The sequence below is a fragment of the Ovis aries genome, chromosome 25 (genome assembly GCF_016772045.2).
Source record: "Ovis aries strain OAR_USU_Benz2616 breed Rambouillet chromosome 25, ARS-UI_Ramb_v3.0, whole genome shotgun sequence".
In the NCBI taxonomy this organism is placed as follows: domain Eukaryota; kingdom Metazoa; phylum Chordata; class Mammalia; order Artiodactyla; family Bovidae; genus Ovis; species Ovis aries.
Window position 1 is genome coordinate 1092588 of NC_056078.1, and position 20097 is coordinate 1112684.

Consider the following 20097-nt stretch of genomic DNA (forward strand, 5'->3'; position numbering starts at 1 on the left):
TAGTCACTGAGTCGTGTCCCATTCTTTGTGACCCCATGGACTGTAGACCCTCCAGGCTTCTCTTTCCATGGGATTCTCCAGGCAAGAATACTGGAGCGGGGAGCCATTCTCTTCTCCAGGGGATCTTCCTGACCTGGGGTTTAAACCCAAGTTTCCTGCATTGTAGGCAGATTCTTTACCATCTGAGTCATGTAAGTAGGAGCTATTTTTCAAGTAGCAGATAGGATAATGTTGTTCCAGAGCTAGGCTTGCATCATGCCTTTCCCTTGAGCTGACCATCGGCTCCTCACATCCTCATCTCCACTAGCTTCACGACTGTTGGATCATGTGGCCTGAGCAGAGCTGTTCTGCCTGCAGCCTGGGCCTGGTGAAGAGTTTTTCCTGTTCCATGCCCCATGCACATTTGTGTGACGGGGTGTGTGGACTGGAGGGGTTGTCCTGAGGGTGGAATGTCTCACCAGAATTCAGAGAGGCTTCTCTCTCTGTGGGGAGGCATGCCAGGAGCTGCAATTGGCTTTTCACTTAGCATGTGTGTCCCAGCAGGCCCCTGACCTGATGGGTGAGCTCCTGAATCTTTGTGGGGATTATCTTTGTGTCTTATCACAGCTCCAGCATGCTGGCCACTGCTTGCTTGTCCAGCTGGACCAGCTCGACACCAGCACTGCATGTTGTATATGCCTAGAAGGGTTGGCTGCCTTCTCACAGGTTGGGTCAGGCACATAAAATGGTAGAAACACATGACCTAAATCTCTGTGATCTTAAACCAGTGAATGAATGATGAAGAAAAATAGTTTGCCAATTTTCTGCTTTTGTATGGGACCAGATCATCAGGTCAGAGAACGTATAACATGAGAAAAAATGAGTTAAGTTTTAGACAAAGTGTTGAAATTTGTCATCAAATTCAATTTTGAGTATTGTTTTAAATCAACTGACCTTCAGAAGAAATTTGTTTTTACTTAATAGGCTAGATCTAGGGCATTCAAGTTCTTTGGAACTGCTTAAATGCCTGGGTACAAAAAACCCCCACGAAACAAGTTACTGGGAAGGCTTAGCAAATGTTGTCACTGTTCGACCTACATGCTGACATTTCAGGTATCTGAGTACCTAGTCACACATCTGACCTCTCTGTTAACTGAAAGAGGGAGGTACCAGTTAAGCAAATCTGGAAGTGTGAAATAGTTACGCTACGTGACACTGTCTTGATAACCTCTTCTAGAAGTGGGCACCACCCACAAATATTGAAAGGGCTTAGTTGATGTAGTTTGAAGTGTAATACATCTTTTTTTTTTTTACATTATCTTAAAATTCCTGGACACACTTAACATTCTTCTCTTTGAACTTGCAGGATACCACATCAGTAGACAGTGCCCTGTGCTGCATCACCCCCGCTGACCTGCTGGAAGTATTTAAGGTATTTGTTTTTGATAAGAGGTCAGATCTGCAGTGTCACGGCTCACAGGAATTTTGTGGGCTGTTGTGCACACGTCTGAGAAGCAGATAGATTTTATGGTGCTGACATTCCACCCATCAGCAAGCATTTAAGCTCAGTGCTGTCTGAGTGCCTGCTGACCCCATGGCCTCTCTGGTCTGGAAGACGGAAGTGCCGGTCCTGTGTCAGCTCATCTGATTGATCACAGAGTCTCTGGTATCCAGCCTGACGCCTGGCACACAGAGTATAGTCTATAAGTGGCACCTTTTATTATGATCCTGCTCCCTTCTTTTTCATCTACTCCCCTCTCCTCTCCCACCTCCAAACGTCTCAGTTACCAGAACATTGCCCCAAAGAGTTTCTTCTTATTTACCATAGCTTTGCTTTGGCTTCACATTGATTACAACCTAACGCCCAGTCCTGCTGCTTCACTGTGGGGCTCCACAGAGAAGAACCACCTTTCATCTCCTCAAAGGGTTCACTCTTCGCATTTCACCAAGAAGATGAAAGAATGGGGGGAGTGAGGGAAGCTCTCCAGGACCTTCAAAAAGGAGCGAGCTAATTGCGCAGTGGTAAAGCATTCACCTGTCAATGCAGGAGACACAGGAGACTCAGGTTCAATCCCTGGGTTGAGAAGATCCCCTGGAGGAGGGCACAGCAACCCATTCCAGTACTCTTGCCTGGAGAATCCCCATGGGCAGAGGAGCCTGGTAGGCTACAGTCCATGGGGTTGCAAAGAATCGAACATGACTAAGCACGCCTGCAACCACTGCTTAGTTGCATCCTGCCTTTCCCTTGAGCTGACCATCGGCTCCTCACATCCTCATCTCCACTAGCTTCACGACTGTTGGATCATGTGGCCTGAGCAGAACTGTCTGCCTGCAGCCTGGGCCTGGTGAAGAGTTTTTCCTGTTCCATGCCCCATGCACATTTGTGTGACGGGGTGTGTGGACTGTGAGAATAAGTCCAAAAACAGGGGAGAGGAGAGGCAAGTGCCTGGCTTGCCTCCCGGTCATCCCAGTATAGCTCAGAGCAGAGCAGAGTGGGGTGAGGCCAGGAAGAGATGCCCTGTGGCTGCCAAGGCACCTCAGGGGTCTCAGAAGGGTGCTTCTCATGGAAGCCAGAGGGAAGCAGTGTGGCGAGGTTACAGGGAGCTCAAGTCCAGGCTGAGGGCAGCAGGGTCACTGGGGCTGTCCCAGACAAGATGTCAGCATCAGGGCAACTCTAGTTCTCTTGTTTTTTCCTTCGTATTTTGAAAAAATAGTCTCAAGTTCAGAGAGGCTAAAAGTTACTTGCTCCAGGAAACATACCAGTCATCAAAGCTGAATGATGTGAACAAAACTTAATACAGAGATAATCCCAGTGATTAAACATATGTGGGTCCTGAAGCTCATTCTTTAATCTACAGTCTGCCTCCCTTGCCCGCCCTTTTCCTTGACTCCTGCCGCCAAGCTTCTCTCTGCCAGCGACGTGCCTCTTGCTCACCTCTCTCCACTCTGGGCTTCTCTTGCCAGCATTCAGGAGGCCTAGACAGCACTGACCGATTTGCCTGTGATGGCCTCACTCAGGGGTTGTGAACTTCTTTGGTGGGGTTGCTGCATGGCTTGTGAGATCTTAGTTCCCCAGCTAGGGATCGCACTTGCAACCAGTGGACCACCAGGGAAGTCCCTTGTGGGCCATGAACTTAATGCATGTGTTGTGACCAGTATTAAAGTTAGTATCTCACAGCACATCACACATGGAAATGGTTTTCTATGTACTCTTTTGAGTCTACAATGGAATTTACAAAACACACTTTTGAACATTGCTGGAGTCAGGAGAGGATGGGCCTCACAACTGGATGGCACCTTACCTGCCCTTGGCCAGGTAGCAGTTGTGACATGTGAAGTGGTTTGTTAGTCCAGGTGCCAGGCCCTCAGTGCTGCAGTCACTCGTTAGCTCTGTCAGCAAAATATTTAAGGATGATTTAGGAAGGAATAAGAAGCCTTATTTTGCTTTCGGAAAGCTTCTATTGACACCAAGATAAAGAAGGTGCCAACATCAAGCCTTGCCAGATGGGTATTGATGGCCTGGAATGAAATCCTAGGGACAAGAGTCTGCCCTCTTCTAAGATGTTCCATCCAAGGTGTATTTGAGGTCAAAAAGGGGCAAACTTAGGCACTGATGATTGACTCAGAAAGTTGGGACTCAGGGTGAGAAAGCTTTAGGAAAACTGGTACCAATGTATTTCACTTATAAGACTGTATAAGTCTGAAAGTGCTTCAAATAAACATCAGTTCAATTCAGTTCAGTTGCTCAGTCATGTCTGACTCTTTGCGACCCCATGGACTGCAGCTCACCAGGCCTCCCTGTCCATCACCAACTCCCAGAGCCTGCTCCAAACTCATGTCCTTCGAGTCAGTGATATCATCCAACCGTTTCATTCTTCTCCTCCTGCCTTCAATCTTTCCCACCATCAGGGTTCCACCACTGAGTCAGTTCTTCACATCAGGTGGCCAAAGTATTGGAGTTTCAGTTTCAGCATCAGTCCTTCCAGTGAATATTCAGGACTGATTTCCTTTAGGATTGATTGGTTGGATCTCCTTGCAGTCCAAGGGACTCTCAAGAGTCTTCTCCAACATCACAGTTCAAAAGCATCAAATAAACATAAAATAAAACTTACAAACAATAATAAAGCATTGTTCATCATTTGATGAGAGTTTAAAAATGCGTCTTATAATCAATGGAGTCTTAGGTTCAATGAAACCCTGTTTCTATGCGTTCTCTGTCACAGTATAAAATGTATTTTTTTCCTGTAGGTTGAAGTCTAAAAGTTTAAAAGCCTTGCTTTTGGAACTTTCATTAAAATCAACAAAAACATAAAAGCAGGCAGATGAATTCCGTCTGCTTCCACATGTCTGTTTCTGCCCCTTTTAAGACGTCTCCTGCACTGGCTCCACCCTCCACTCTCACCTCAACTTTTTACTCTTTTGGAAATGTTTTAAACATAGTGGAAATAAAGCTTACCTGCGCCACATAACACATAAGGGACAGTTCTCAAGTGTCCACGGGGGTCACCACTACGTAAGTCACCCCTGGCACACTGGTGGCCCCTTCTGATCTGGACTCCAGCCCTCTTACAGTTTGTCTTTGAACACATATTAGAAAATAATATGGTTCATTCTGTGAGATTTGAACTCTGTGTAAATGGATACATTCTGTGGACTTTCTCTCTCTTCACTCAAGACTGTGAGGGACAGCCACTTCACTGTTTGCAGCTGTCAGTTTTTCTTGTTGCAGTTTATCACCATGTGACTACCCAATAACGAGTGTTTCCTTTCTCTTTGGGAGCACTTAGTTTGCTTTCGGCTCTGGGGAATGGAGAACACTGTTGTGTGGATGTTTCAGGGTCCACTCCTGGGCAGTGTGAGCCTGGAGCTCAGACAGCGGTGGGATGATAGGTGATGGCAGAGTCTGCCTTTCTGCAGCTTCGCTGTGTAATTCCAGACCGTGTCTGAAAGACATCAGGAATATCCATTCCCAACCTGTGTCAGGAGGGTCCCCAAACACCAACAGTTAGCACTGTTGAGCTTTTATGCTGTTGTCAGTCTGATGTGTCTATAATAGAATCTCACTGTTTTAAATTGCATTTTCCTGAGTAATGCAAGGATGAATACTTTTAAATTTGTTTACCGACCAATTGAGTTTCTTTTCTGAAGTGTTTAAGACTTTGCTTTTCTTCCCCATCGACTGTAGGCTTTTTTTCTCACTGGTTTACACGATTTCTTCATAATTTAGAATTCTGCAGACTAGTATGTTAGCCAGATAGTCTCAAGAAGCTATATTCATTAAATTAAAAAAAAATCACATCCTTAGTTATACTCTCACTATTTCAAATGCTGAAATGTGCTACTAACTACCTTACTGGACAGTAGAGAACAGGAGAACATCCCCAGCCTCACAGAATGTTCCACAGGACAGAACCAGAGCACATTCCCAGCCCCACAGCTGATTCTACTGTGAAGTACAGCTCTCGACTTTTTGTCTCTGTCCCTCCCATGTTACAGGTACCAGCTCCCATTCATACCCTGTCCATTATTTCTTTTTGTGGTTCTTTCGATGAATGGATGTTTTTGAATTTAATCAATCCTTTTCTTCTTTCCTGTCTCAAAGTCATGAGGATATTCTTTTAAATGCTTTGTTATTTTTGCCTTTCACATTTAGGTTTTCATTTACCTCAAATTGATTTTCACATGTGGTGAGGTAGGGGTCTAATTTTAGTCTTTCCCCTGTGGATAGCCAGTTGTCTCAGCACTGTGGTCCAATTCTGTCCTTCTTCCCTTTGTCTATGTCACCTTCACAGTGCTCATATTTGCTTCCTATTGCCTTTTACCTTTTCGAGCAGTTGCAATGCTCTTTCTAATTAATTATTCAATCATAACTTTTACTGCTCCACCCCTACCCCTCAAATCTAATGGGTATTCTCGCAACCTTATCACATTTGAATTCTTGGTAGTAAGCTGACCACTCTGATTTTGAAGCATTTTCTCCTCCAGGTTTCTGGAGGAAAAGCCCACGCTTGTTTTTCTTCCTTTGTTGGCTGTAACTCCTTTCTGACCTATAAATGTCAAGAACGTCAAGTGTTAAGTCCTGATTGCCTCCTCATTATCCTTGGCCACCACAGCTATTTCCGAACTTTCAATTCCAACTACACGTCAAGGATTCTTGCCTGTGTCAAGGCCCGGCTCAGTGATTAGCAGGCCTAATTCAAATTGGAGGTTTGATGTCAGATCTACAAAGTAAGGTCACATGGCCATGGGACATGGATGAGGCTGGCTGTCAGGAGCCCTCTCACAACCTTGGGGAAAGCCGGCCTGTGATGAAGGCAGCCAGGAAGGGCAGTGGAATTACAGACAGAGCAGAATCCTTAGTGACAAGCACATGAGATACCTGATCTCTCCACTTTGTTATATGAACTAAGACGATTCCTTATTTTAAAAGCCACCTGGAGTCCTGTTTCTGTTCCGAGTGGCAGAAAGCACTGTAATGGGGGCAACCTCTGAACTAGCCTGTCAGGCCTGACCCCTCCTGAGCACGTCATCTGTCCCTCTCCAAAGGCCGGTTTGACATCTTCACTTGGTTCTCTCATAAGCACCTCAAACCTAAGAGGTGCAAACTCTTTTCCTTGAAACTCTTCTTCCTCTAGTAGTTTCGTCAGAGTGGGTGGCAACACTAGCCACCAGAAACACAGGGATCAGCCACGTATCCTTTCTTCTTTCCTCCCATCCCATTAACACATTTGATCATAACGGACACATTAATGTAATTCTTTTTGAATTTCCGTCACTCACTCTGAAGCACTCGGTGCATCTGTCCTCTTCCCTCCATGTCTTTTGTGGCCACTCTCGCCCTAGCCATCTGCCTCTCTCCCCTGCACGACTGCAGTGAACTTTGTTGGGCCCTCTGCTCTGTGTTCCTTATGCCTGCCACTGATCATTTTTTAAATCAGTAATTCTGTCATTAGTACTGTACTAGTTGACAAAGTGGACTGTGCAGTGGGACAGATGGGCTGGTTATCTACTGCTACACAAGAGATCATCCCAAACTCCAGAGTGGGCTGGGAATCTGTACACTTACGCAACCCCTCTGCCTCCAGGTCAGCCGGAGCAGTGTTATTTGAAGGTTTGGCCAGGCAGTCTGCACCCACGCTCGCCTGTGTGGCTGTTGGCAGAGTTAGGTCCCTCACTGGCTCTTGGTTGGAGGCCGCTCTCAGTTCATTGCCCCAGGGGCCACTTGGTAGAGCAGATGGCTTCCATCTCTCAGCGGTGCCCTGCAGTGCCTGGCACTTTGGGTTCAGTGAATGATGCCTAGTTATCCAGACACTGAATTCCAGTTGTAAATGTGCTGTCTGTATGCCTCCTGTTGCCAGTGACATTAAGGTGGAAACTCTTCTATATCCTGCAGTAGCTCCACCACACCAGGGATGAGAGCCAAACTCCTGCTGGTGCCCAAAGCTGTGCCAGTTACGTATGGGCTCGTTACACTGCCCCAGCCCTGCTGGACTCTGGTGTAGCGGATTCCCTCCTGAACTCCACCTGGCTAACTCCCAGCCACCCTCCAGGTCTGAGCTGAACTACTTCAGATCCCTGGGTATACACTTCCATAGCATCCACAGAGCAGTACAGATTGAAATTACGTTTCTGGTTATCATTTGATTAATACCTGCTCCCTTCTCTAAATTCAAGCCAGGGACTGTATCCATTTTATTTCCACCCATTAACACTTTTGATCATAACAGACACATTAATGTAACTTTTTTTGAATTTCAGTCACTCACAGGGGAGTATCCAAAGTATTGAAAAAGCAAGAGTTCCAGAAAAACATCTATTTCTGCTTCATTGACTATGCCAAAGCCTTTGACTGTGTGGATCACAATAAACTGTGGAAAATTCTCAAAGAGATGGGAATACCAGACCACCTGACCTGCCTCTTGAGAAACCTGTATGCAGGTCAGGAAGCAACAGTTAGAACTGGACATGGAACAACAGACTGGTTCCAAATAGGAAAAGGAGTACGTCAAGGCTGTCTATAGTCACCCTGCTTACTTAACTTATATGCAGAGTACATCATGAGAAATGCTGGGCTGGAAGAAACACAAGCTGGAATTATGTCAATAACCTGATAGGCAGATGACACCACCCTTATGGCAGAAAGTGAAGAACTAAAGAGCCTCTTGATGAAAGTGAAAGAGGAGAGTGAAAAAGTTGGCTTAAAGCTCAACATTCAGAAAACGAAGATCATGGCATCCAGTCCCATCACTTCATGGCAAATAGATGGGGAAACTGGAAACAGTGGCAGACTTTAATTTTTGGGCTCCCAAATCACTGCAGATGGTGACTGCAGCCATGAAATTAAGATGCTTACTCCTTGGAAGGAAAGTTATGATCAACCTAGATAGCGTATTAAAAAGCAGAGACATTACTTTGTCAACAAAGGTCCATCTAGTTAAGGATATGGTTTTTCCAGTGGTCATGTATGCATGTAAAAGTTGGACTATAAAGAAAGCTGAATGCTGAAGAATTGATGCTTTTGAACTGTGGTGCTGGAGAAGACTCTTGAGAATTCCTTGTACTGCCAGCAGATCCAACCAGGCAATCCTACATGAGACCAGTCCTAGGTGTTCATTGGAAGGACTGATGCTGAAGCTGAACTCCAATACTTTGGCCACCTGATGTGAAGAGGTGATTCATTGGAAAAGACCCTGATGCTGGGAGGGATTGGGGGCAGGAGGAGAAGGGGACGACAGAGGATGAGATGGCTGGATGGCATCACCAACTCAATGCACAGGAGTTTGGGTGGACTCTGGGATTTGGTGATGGACAGGGAGGCCTGGCTTGCTGCAGTTCATGGGGTTGAAAAGAGTTAGACATGACTGAGCGACTGAACTGACTGATCCAAAGTGCCCTTCAGTGGGTGAAACTGACAAGGAATGTCTGCATTCTTTAGGTTCCACAGTGAAGATGTTCTGTTCCCCACAAAGCAGTTTGAGTCATCTGGCTGCTATGTAGGTGACAATAATATAGTCTTGGTATCAGTTGGGCATAGATACAATGAACACTTTTCTAAAACATGCAACTGAAAGACAAGTTGAAGTATAGACTAACCTTTTAATTCATATACTTAATACCAATCTGGGCAATAGCAAAATCAGAAGGCTACATATGCAGGTTTTTTTTTTTTTTTTAAATACAACCAAGACATTTTAAATACAGGCACAAAACAAATGAATAACTAGGAATCATGGATTTCCTTAGAAGCTGGATCTTGAACATAATTTTAAATTGTTTCCTGTTTTATGTCTTTCATTACTTCATCCTAATTTTTGCTCTTTTGGTCAGTCTCTGTAATTTGGCTAAATTACAGAGATTTTTCTAAGAAATTTCAGCTGTTTTTTCCCCCCACCTTACATTTACAAAGATTTATCATTGTGTTTTAAAATAACTTAATATTCTCAGGTGTCTTTTATCTATATATTACGTTTTTTCCTACTGCCAGTTCTTGATCCTGCTTATTGTTGACTTGACGGAGAAAAGCATGTCTTTTAACTATTGCCAGGAACACTGTCACTACAGACCTGAGGCCACTCTTTACCTGGTTCTGTGGGGATGAAGGGAAACTGCACGAAGCATGGGCCCCGAGCCAGACTGCCTAGCTCGGATTCTGACCTCATCAGTTATCAGCTGTAGCCGATGACCCTTGGCACATTACTTAACCCTTCAGTGCCTCAGAGTCTTCATCTGTAAAATGAGGAGAAAAATGGCACTTAACTCACAGATATGTTATGGAGATAAATTAATTTTCATAAAGTAATTGGGGTTTCTGGCAGATAGAAGGCACTATATACATGCCTTTAAAATAATTTATATTTCCTTTTCAGTTTTTTTTAAGTTTTTCTATCTTTAGGGCTATATCCTTTATCTTGAACTTGGAAGATCTGAAATATAGACCCTCTCTATAGCCCATCTGATACGTGACTATTCCATGTTGGGTACAGACTGGTAATATCTCTAGTCCTATCTGCCTCACAGGATTGCTCTGAAGATAAAACAATACAAGAAAGGAACCTGAAGAGTTGAGTGTAACCATGTTTTTAGGCACCTTGTGGACATAAGGACACATATAGACTCTTACAATATTTCTAAGATTCTGGAAAAATAAGGGCATTCTATAAAGTTAAATTACTCCACATTAAAATTAATCCAGAAAAGAAAAGGGGCCAAGATGCGTATCATTACGAGCCTGAAATGAAATCACAGTGTGTATGTGATCTGTAGTATGAAGGCTGACCAAACTAAGGCATTTTTGTGTTTAATCAAAGAAATTCTGCATTAAAAAATAAACATGAAACCTAAAGTTAGTGATATTTTCACTTCTGAGAATGATTCAGCTCAATTTAGGAATTCATGGTTTCTAGCAATATACCACACAATCTAAGAGCTCATTTATTATAGATAAGAACACATTTGAATCCCAGCCTTTATCAGCAGACCATGCGGAAGGTGACGCTATCTGGCTAAGTTGCCAAAGATTTCTTACAATGTCTCAAATACATGAGTTTTTATGAATAAGAAACATTTCCTGTTAATTAATATTTTAGGCTCAAGTTAAAAAAAAACTTTCTGGGCATGGAATTCTAGTGTCCTTTTCAGAAAATTGTTCTAAAAGTACATTAAAAAAATTCACACATCATTTACATCTTTAAATAAGTCCTTTACCTGAAATGGTACAATAAATGGTTTGAGTTAGTTAAGTGACGTCATTTGTAAGCCCCTTAGGGATTTTATCATGGAGTCTTTACTGAAGTAGGATCTCACCAAATAACTACAGATAGAAAAATATATGTCATCTCTGGTCAGCAACTGGCAAGCTTGGATGTGTAAAAAAGTGTTCAATGCTTTCAATAATCCCTGTGAATGCCAAGAAGAAACGCAATTTGAAGCCAGCTGAACAGAATACAAGGGGAGACAGGAGGGCAGCTGGGGAGTCCAGTCTGCACAACTGGCTGTCACTCCAAAGAGAGGTGACCTGTGCCCTCCAAAACAGCCCACACACCCGCCTGTTAAAAGAAATGCCAACACTTTTTTGGAAACTAAACACATTTTAATAGAAAACAAAATACAAAATAACTCTTTTCAGAAAACAGAAATATTTAATCCTTTTCCCACAAATTAGAAGTCGCTTCATCCTCAGAGCATAGTTTTCGATGTGTGTGTTCGTACTTAAGATTTGTTTCACAGACTGTTCGTTAAACTGCTATTGCAAAGCAGGTGGGAGGGATGATCTCAGGAGGAAAAGATGCTGGAAAAGCCACACCTCGGAATCATTGGGAAATTCAACATTTTTTAATTCTTTCTTTTGACTTTTCACTTCTAATTATTTTCATTTCTTTACCACAATCCGTCCTTTCGGGGAAGAAAATTGTTAACAGAAGTGCAGCCACAAAAAGACTCTTTCTTTCCCACCATTGCTGTAAGAGCCCAAGACTTTCTCAGTCAAATCTGCCCACCCACTTCTAGAAGCATGTCAGCTGGAGTGACCCAACTGCCCCCCAGGAATTTTCCCTTTCTCCCAATACACTGTGCGACCAAGTTCTCTGAATTCCCTGAACCTCAAAATTCCAAGTATCACAGCCAGTGCCAGGAGTAAAACCTGAAAGATGAGAGCAGAGAAGGCCCCCTCTGCCAGTGCTAGGTTTCCTCTTCTCAATAATAATTATAATAACAATAATAAAAAATCCTGGTTCTTTGTAATCACAGAAAAGGAAAGACGTTTGCCAGGATGACCCTGCCCCCTTTCCTAATTCTCACTCCCACTTTCCTACCTGTATAGAGTCCCTCCCACCCAGTGACCCTGTGGCACTGCTCCCGGGGAGGGTGCCTGGCAAACATCCTCAGGTCAAGTGCAGCCCCAGCGAGGCAAGGGCACCTTGGCGCCAGAGATAGGGAGAGGCCACACGAGGACACAGTGGGATCTCCGTGATTCCTATCTCACGTTTGCTCCCCATCACCACCCTTCCTGCCCCTATCCTTCCACACTTCGGGGCTAAGTGGAGAGTGGTGGTTTCAGGCCATCTGCAGGGCAAGGGGGGACACGGGGAGTCTTTCACAGTCAGTCAGTGATTCCGTCTGTCCTAAGACTTGCCATATGGAGCCCTTCGCACGCCCCAGTCTGTCATATCAAAGATCCAAATCAATGTTCCTGATTTTCCTGTGTGATTCCAGTCACCAGCAGGAGGTTGCAGGCCATGAACTGCACACTCAGCACATTGCTCATCTGGCCGGTGTAGACGCCCACGAGCTCGCTGGACGAGCCGTCGGCGGGTGTGCTGCAGTGCGCGCTTCGGATGTCCCAGACGCGCACGGAGTTGTCCATGGACGCGGATGCGACCAGACTGCTGTCTGGGCTGAAGGTCAGGCTGGTGATGTTGTCCGTGTGGCCCCGCAGCTCTTTGTAGAGGGTCCCGGACGCCAAGTCCCACAGCTTCAGCCTCTGGTCCTCACCCGCTGATGCCAGGTACTTACCGTTGGGGGAAAAAGCCAGGGAGAGCACAGGGCCGCGGTGGCCCGTGAAGAGTCTCACCGAGTTCCCCTGCTGAGTGCTCCACAGCCGCACCGTTTTGTCGGTTGAGCCCGTGGCTAAGTAGTTTGAATTGGGGTGGAACTTGACGCAGTCCACGTCTGCCAGGTGCCCAGCATAGATTCGCAGTGGGTACGTCCGATCAAATGACCACAGCCGGGCCGTGCGGTCGTGGGACCCGCTGGCGAAGTACAGGCTCTGCGGGCTGATGTCCAGGTCCCACACAGGGTAGGCGTGGCCCTGGTACAGCACGGTGTTGGTGAAGCTGCCCAGGTCCCAGTACCTGATGGACATGTCCTCAGAGCAGGAGAGCAGCCCCGAGCTGTCCGCGAGGAACCTGGTGCTGTACACTGGCCCGCAGTGTCCCCGCAGGACCTTCATCTCCGTGCCTGCGTTGTCGTCCTCGTCATCCTGGGGGCAGTGGGGACACACACAAGAGCAGAGTGTTTAGCGGTCTGCCACGGAAAACAAAATGTCCAGAAACAAAGAGACCTGCTTGGGAAACAGCATTTACCCAGGAAATGACTCTGTCCTTCAGGATGACCCCAGGATAGCACCTTGTCTCCTACAACTTACAAATTTGCTTTCTTTAAATTCACCTTGCAGCTAACACTATAGCGAGGCTACTACTTCAGAGTAATGACCATGGACCTTATTCTTACGCTGAGGACAGACTTCAAAAGTCAATCACTCGAAAAAATTTATTTTTGATTTTATGTTCTTTGATCTTATGTTCTTTTATTCTACAGGCATGTCTTCACCTGTCAGTCTTGGCTGCTTTGTAGGCCACAGTGCTCCCTGTTTCTAGTCCATTAAGAAAAATCACCTCCACAGCTGGGGTCAATGATGGTGGCAGATGTGGTTTCATTTCAAGATGCATACAGAACCACTGTGGGAGTTTAGCCAGAAATAAACCCTGGACATATCACAGAAATAACCGTCGGCTAGGAAAGTGCAGTCATCGGTAACTTACCCCCATGCCCTGTAACCAGACATGAATGGCTGGTATCCAAAAAGAAAGAACAGTTTTGAAACCGTGACCTTCTGGGTCGGCTCAAATATTTCCCCAAAGTAAAACAGGAGGCAAGGATTCAGAATTCCTCTCAGAGTCAAGTTACTCTTGTGATTCCTGGAAATAAACCCCTATGTGTGGGGATAAGAAAGACAACTCCTGGTAAAAGGGGCAAGGGGTTGTGGGGGAGGCCCCCTGCTGCACGCCCAAGCATATTCTCTGGGTTCAAATCTACTTTCCTTTCATTCTCTCGCAGACAAGCTCCTTACAACTGCAACTATCTCAATCCTGGAGTTCATAAAGTCAAATGAGTTTCGGTTATACACTGGACGAATAAAGACTTAAAATGAAGCTTCCTGAACGAAATGGGCCTTGCTGGCTTAGAAATAAATACCTTTGTGAGCCTTTGTACAGAAAAAAGCCATTCTTTTAATTTCTATTTAAAAACTATTAAATTAAAAATAGAACGAATGCCTCCAACGTATACATTTTTGAGAAAAGAGAAAATAAACATTGATGTTCATGGATATTCAAAATGGCTATTCCAGATAATCAACACTGAAAATACATAAGCATTTGGGAGCTTAAGGTTCTACTGAGATTACCAAGAATATTAGTAATTTTTCTCTCCAAAGAGGTTACAATAATACTTTAAAATTTCAGGAATGACTCACTGCTCTACACCAGAGTTTATCTCTGAGGCTTAAGACATCTTCGTTTGGAGCAGGAAGTCCTGGCAGTGGGTCCTGCCTCTGAGTGCTCAGGGACAGAGGAGGACGCACTGGGAGGCAGCTGGACTTCTCAGGGGCCCCATGACTGTCCTGAGCCTGTGGAAAGTGCCTGTTGACTCTATAAACCAAGAAATAGGGAAACTAGAATAGCCCTGCAGGCTGGCCCTATCAACTCCCTGCCAGGACCACAGCTTAAAATAGTTTGGCCACATTTTCTTCTGTGGGTCAGCCAGCCCCACAACGGCCTCAGTGCAGTTGAGCTGAAACCCTGAACAAGCAATGGGTCACCCAAGCCTGACCACGAAGACCCCTCCCATCCCTCCCATGCTAACAGGACAACATCCCAAATGTTCTACAACTGTCTAACCCTGCCCCCCACCACAGTAAATTCTACCCCAGATGCATCCCAAATATGAATTAATTTGTAAAGTACATTCACGTAATAATAAACTATACTATATACATTTAAGATATGCTTAAAATAGAAATTTTAAAAGAGTAAGAAAAAACCAGCTCTTTGAACACTACAGTCTGCTGACCCTGCCTTAGACCAAGGAGCCCCGAGTCTGCTTCTGGACTTGTGTGTCCCCAGTGCCCTAGTTACAGCACAGTGAGTCCTGGGTCGGGGTGCTTGGGGATCTGAACAAGCCTTGGGCTGTTCTCCAATCAGCTACCAATGGAGCCGAAAGAGGTTAAATATGGCTGGGCTTGGGAGAGGGTGAGACCTGGAAGCAGGTGAGACGCCGCGACTGTGAGCAGACAGCGGCCTGATCGAGGAGAGAAACAGCGGCTGCCGCCAGTGTAAACGGACATGTGCTGTATGGTTCCTAAGGCTTAGGACAAAAAGGCAGAATGTAACAGACTTCATTAACATTTTGAAAATACTGCTTACATGCAGAATGATAATATTTTGGCTACAATGAGTTGAAAATACATTATTAAAATTAATACCAGCTACGTCTTACCTTTTTAATATGATGATGAGAAAAACTTAAATTACACATATGGCTCACACTATATTCCTATTGGCTAGCATACATCTATGACAGTCTGGTACACAAACTACAGAACTGACTATTATTGACAACACTGACTTTACTTTTCAAACTTAAAGATGACCAGGTTGGGGCAGAATGACCAAATGTTAAATGAACTGAACACAGGAGCTACACTGCTGGGCTGAGGTTGCAGGGAGGCTGGTGTCCTATCTGCATAACTGGAAAGGAGGGCAAGTCCTTCTTTCTGGTACCTGTGGTTTTATCATGCTGCATAAATATTAAAAACATGCAACTGCCAACTGACAAGCTCTCTCCGTCGTCCAGTATGTCGCAAAGTGTGAGGGAATGGAAACTGTAATCAGAAATCTTCCAGCAAACAAAAGCCCAGGACCAGATGGCTTCACAACTGAATTCTACCAAAAATTTAGAGAAGAGCTAACACCTACCCTACTCAAACTCATCCAGAAAACTGCAGAGGAAGGTAAACTTGCAAACTCATTCAGTGAGGCCACCATCACTCTAATACCAAAACCTGACAAAGATGCCACAAAAAAAGAAAACTACAGGCCAGTATCACTGATGAACATAGATGCAAAAATCCTTAACAAAATTCTAGCAAACAGAATCCAACAACACATTAAAAAGATCATACATCATGACCAAGTGGGCTTTATCCCAGGGATACAAGGATTCTTCAATATCCACAAATCAATCAATGTAATTCACCACATTAACAAATTGAAAACTAAAAACCATATGATTATCTCAATAGATGCAGAGAAAGTTTTTGACAAAATTCAACATCATTTATGGAAAAAACCCTCCAGAAAGCAGGAACAGAAGGAACATACCTCAACGCAATAAAAGCTATATATGACAAACCCTCAGCAAACATTATCCTCAATGGTGAAAAATTGAAAGCATATCCCCTAAAGTCAGGAACAAGACAAGGATGCCCACTCTCACCACTACTATTCAACATAGTTTTGGAAGTTTTGGCCACAGCAATCAGAGCAGAAAAAGAAATGTCCACCAGAAAATTACTAGAGCTAATCAATGAATATGGTAAAGTTGCAGGATATAAAATCAACCACAGAAATTCCTTGCATTCCTATACACTAATAATGAGAAAATAGAGAAATTAAGGAATTTCCATTCACCACTGCAACAAAAAGAATAAAATAATTAGGAATATATCTACCTAAAGAAACTAAAGACCTATATATAGAAAACTATAAAACACTGGTGAAAGAAATCAAAGACGCCACAAATAGATGGAGAAATATACCATGTTCATGGAGCAGAAGAATCAATACGGTGAAAATGAGTATACTACTCAAAGCAATCGAAATATTCAATGCAATCCCTATCAAGCTACCAATGGTATTTTTCACAGAACTAGAACAAATAATTTCACAATTTGTATGGAAATACAAAAAACCTCGAATAGCCAAAGCCATCTTGAGAAAGAAGAATGGAACTGGAGGATTCAACCTGCCTGACTTCAGGCTCTACTACAAAGCCACAGTCATCAAGACAGTATGGTACTGGCACAAAGACAGAAATGAAGATCAATGGAACAAAATAGAAAGCCCAGAGATAAATCCACACACCTATGGACACCTTTATCTTTGACAAAGGAGGCAAGAATATACAGTGGATTAAAGACAATCTCTTTAAAATAAATAAAGTGAAAAAAAATTAAGGGAAAAATATATTACTGATAAAATGAAAAAAAAAAAAAAAAAAAAAGTGGGAGGGCAGTCCCGCTCTCCACTCCGCGCATTTCTACCATGAGGCGGCTACCAGCACTGGGGTGACTGAAGCAGCAGTGCTGGGCCATCAAACAGATTCCCGAGGCTAATCAAGATTACCTTCCAGTGCAAACGGCAGAAGCTGAGGGCAGTGCTGTAAATCCAGTTGAATTGGGGGTAATTTTATGCTTACACAGAAGATTTTGGTTATTGCTCTTTTTTAAAAAATGAGATAAAATTCACATATTATAAAATTCAGTGGTAGCCAGGGGGGGAATCTTAAAAATTTTTATTTTAATCTAATGTTCTTTCCATCTATCTTTCTACCTTTGCTATCTTCCTTTATATTAATACCTAGACTAATCCTCAAACCAGTATCATATCATCAAAACTAGTAAGGTCAGCAGGAATAATTTTTCTAAATAGAAAATTCAGAGTAGATGAGGGCAGTATCCCTCACTGCATGTGAAGAGCCCCTAAGAAGCTAGAACTGTCCCCAGTGAAAAGAAACTTAATAATTCAAATATGCAATGAAAAGTATTCTAGAAGGCACTACAGATTCTAGAAATCGAAGTTTGTGCATCAGAATTTAGATTCTTTGTTCATCATAACAAACTCCTCTAATTTTCCTCTCTCAACTTCAAGAAGCAAAGACTCAAAGGCCATGCTAACTGGAAAATGACTCAGAAAACAGGAATAGGTAAAAAAGGCCGACTTTGTACATCCAATATTCTTGACATCCTTATCAGCAACTGAAAATTAACTTGAATGACTTTAAGAAAACCCTTAACCTTTCAACCTAGTGCAAAGAATTTTCCATCCAAAGTAAGCTGAGTCTGAGCTACCTGAATTCCAATGGTGACATGACAAAGGTATTCTCCCTGCAAATTCCAAGGCACCACTCTCAGGCAAGGTGAACTCTATGAAGTTCCACGTCTATTTCCCTTTGCCTTCGCTTTTTCTGAACCAGTGCTTCTCAGTGACCTGAAACTCAGGCCACTAGGCCTGCCCTTTCCAATGACCACCCCCAATCAAAGCAAACAAGATCATTACGCTGACTGCCGGATGAAAACAGGGCACCCTGGAGAAGTCAGAGGACTGCACTGCTGTGAAAGGCCAAGGGCACCCAGGGTCGGCGGGGAGGGGAAAGAGAAATAGCATCCTAGTTTACTCTTGGGAAACAGCAATATACCTTTTGACCCAGTAATCCTACTTCTGATTGCTTATATATGTACACATGCACACTCACACACATAGCTAAAGGTCTTTAGGCTCAGCAATGATATCCACATTTCAGGTAGTAATACATACTGACCATTCGTTAATGATGTTCAGCTCACATTAACATTTTCCTCTTGGCCAAGGCTGGCCATTAGCAGGAATTCACCGGTTACAGGTTACCAGGCATTAGTCTGGCATTAGTTATATGGTGAGGAATATAATGAAGTCCATTTGCTGTAACATCTGTCATGTTTGGTAAGAATACTCGAAGCACATTAGTTAAAGCAGGTACAGGGAAGAAAAACCGACATGCCTACCTCCTCCTCTAGGAAATCACAAGCCAAGTGGATGCGGGACACATTTACGTGATGGGGTTCGGACTTTAACTTCTTAGACCGCAGACTCCACAGTTTTATACAGGAGTTGTCAAAGCCTGCTGCGAGCAGCTTGCTATCTGGGGAGACCTCTGCAGTGTTCAGCAGCTGCTCTGTGTTGTAGAAGGCGTAGAAGTAGATGGTGGTGAGGGATGGGGGACCGTCCTTGACGCGCTTGATGCTCTCCTGCAGGAGCTCCAGCGCAGCCTCATTCTGCAGGATGGGCGCTGGCATGTCGGCGGGCTCCAGGCCACCACCCTCGCCGCGGGAGGAGCCACCACTGGTGTAGAGCTGGTAGTCCGTCCTCTTGGCGGGCTGCACATCCAGATGGATGTGCCAGGCGAGGATCCTGCACAGCGCGGCGTTGTTGTCACTCTGGAGGTAGCGGAGAAGGTAGTTGTAGCTGTCTTCCTGCAGACGAACCACGTACTTGTTGTCCAGGAAGGCTCGCAGCCGGAAGTTAGACAGGATGTCCTGGATGGTCTGAGTGGTCTGGAGCTGCTCGATGACATCCTTCTGGCTGGCGTTCTGCAGAAACATTCCATGGAAGCGGCTGTAAAAGCTTTCCACTGTGCTCTTCGGACTATTCTGGATCAGGTTGAGGTGGAGGTAGACAAAGAGAGGGTAGAGGAGAGGCATCACTTCATGGCTGTGCTGGGAGTCAGAATCTGTAAGGAAAAAGAAGTGACGCCTTTATAACCAGCATGGTCTCCTGTGGAGTGCACAGTCCCCTCCTGGCCAGGACCCTACTTTCTGAGGCTATGGACTGAAGTATAAGCCCAACACAAAATTTTGGTAACTTGAAGCCAAAGCCTTTGGACCAAGGAAGGAAGATCACAGACCCAGAAGGCCAGCAAACCTGGAATTTGATGCCCAGAGGCTAAACAGTGTGCCTCTTCTCACACACATTCAAAGGAGCTTGTATCCAGGCCTTTGGGTTAGTGTTTTCCCCAAAGCATTAGCGTTGCTCAAATTGGGATCTCAGACCGTGCAGAGACCCTACATGGATTCTGGGGAGACTGAGTTCTTCACAGAAACTTTAATTTGATACTTTAAAAAGTAAACACAGATAAATTCAGAATTATCTGGGTGGTCTTTAGCAAGTACTGGCATACAGTCTTAGTGCTCTCATCTCTTGCAGTAACATCAAAGTTCTTAGTTCAGTGGGTTCACTTACATGTACAGACTCCTGGTCGACATGTCCCAGTGCTAAGACGACATTGTTCATCCCTAAGTGTCTCACACCTGTCAGTGTAGTTATTTAGATTTTGTTGGTTACAAAGGACAACTTCTCTTTGCAGCGGTAATTTATAAGAGGAATATTTTCACGTCATTAAAACTAAATAATTTGCCAATGTGAGACTTAAACACCATGAAACCACATGGCAAAGAATGTTCACATTAGTGTCCAGTTTTGTCACAGGCTGATGAGAACAGCACTGAGGTGTGTGTGTGACACCTGA

At 44.3% G+C, this 20097-nt stretch overlaps 1 protein-coding gene and 1 long non-coding RNA gene across 8 annotated transcripts in view; one reads left to right on the plus strand and one right to left on the minus strand.

The window, feature by feature from the left end:
- The window catches only part of LOC132658663 (uncharacterized), a 37680-nt gene extending 26566 nt beyond the window's left edge, over positions 1–11114 (plus strand). The window contains exons 4-5 of one of the 2 annotated variants that reach the window (XR_009598586.1): positions 1346–1411; positions 7738–11114. This is a non-coding gene — a long non-coding RNA (uncharacterized LOC132658663). Of the gene's footprint in view, positions 1–1345; positions 3715–7737 lie in introns of those variants that run through there. The other variant, XR_009598587.1, reaches the window with a different exon arrangement.
- Positions 11047–20097, minus strand: part of TAF5L (TATA-box binding protein associated factor 5 like) — a 29872-nt gene continuing 20821 nt past the window's right edge. For all 6 annotated transcript variants that reach the window (XM_027962471.3, XM_042240858.2, XM_042240855.2 and 3 more), the window contains 2 exons: positions 18578–19302; positions 11047–12955 (listed from right to left, as the gene is read on the minus strand). In XM_027962471.3, the coding sequence (XP_027818272.2) occupies positions 12158–12955; positions 18578–19302 (1523 nt within the window). In that variant the 3' untranslated portion in view covers positions 11047–12157. The remainder of the gene's footprint in view (positions 12956–18577; positions 19303–20097) is intronic.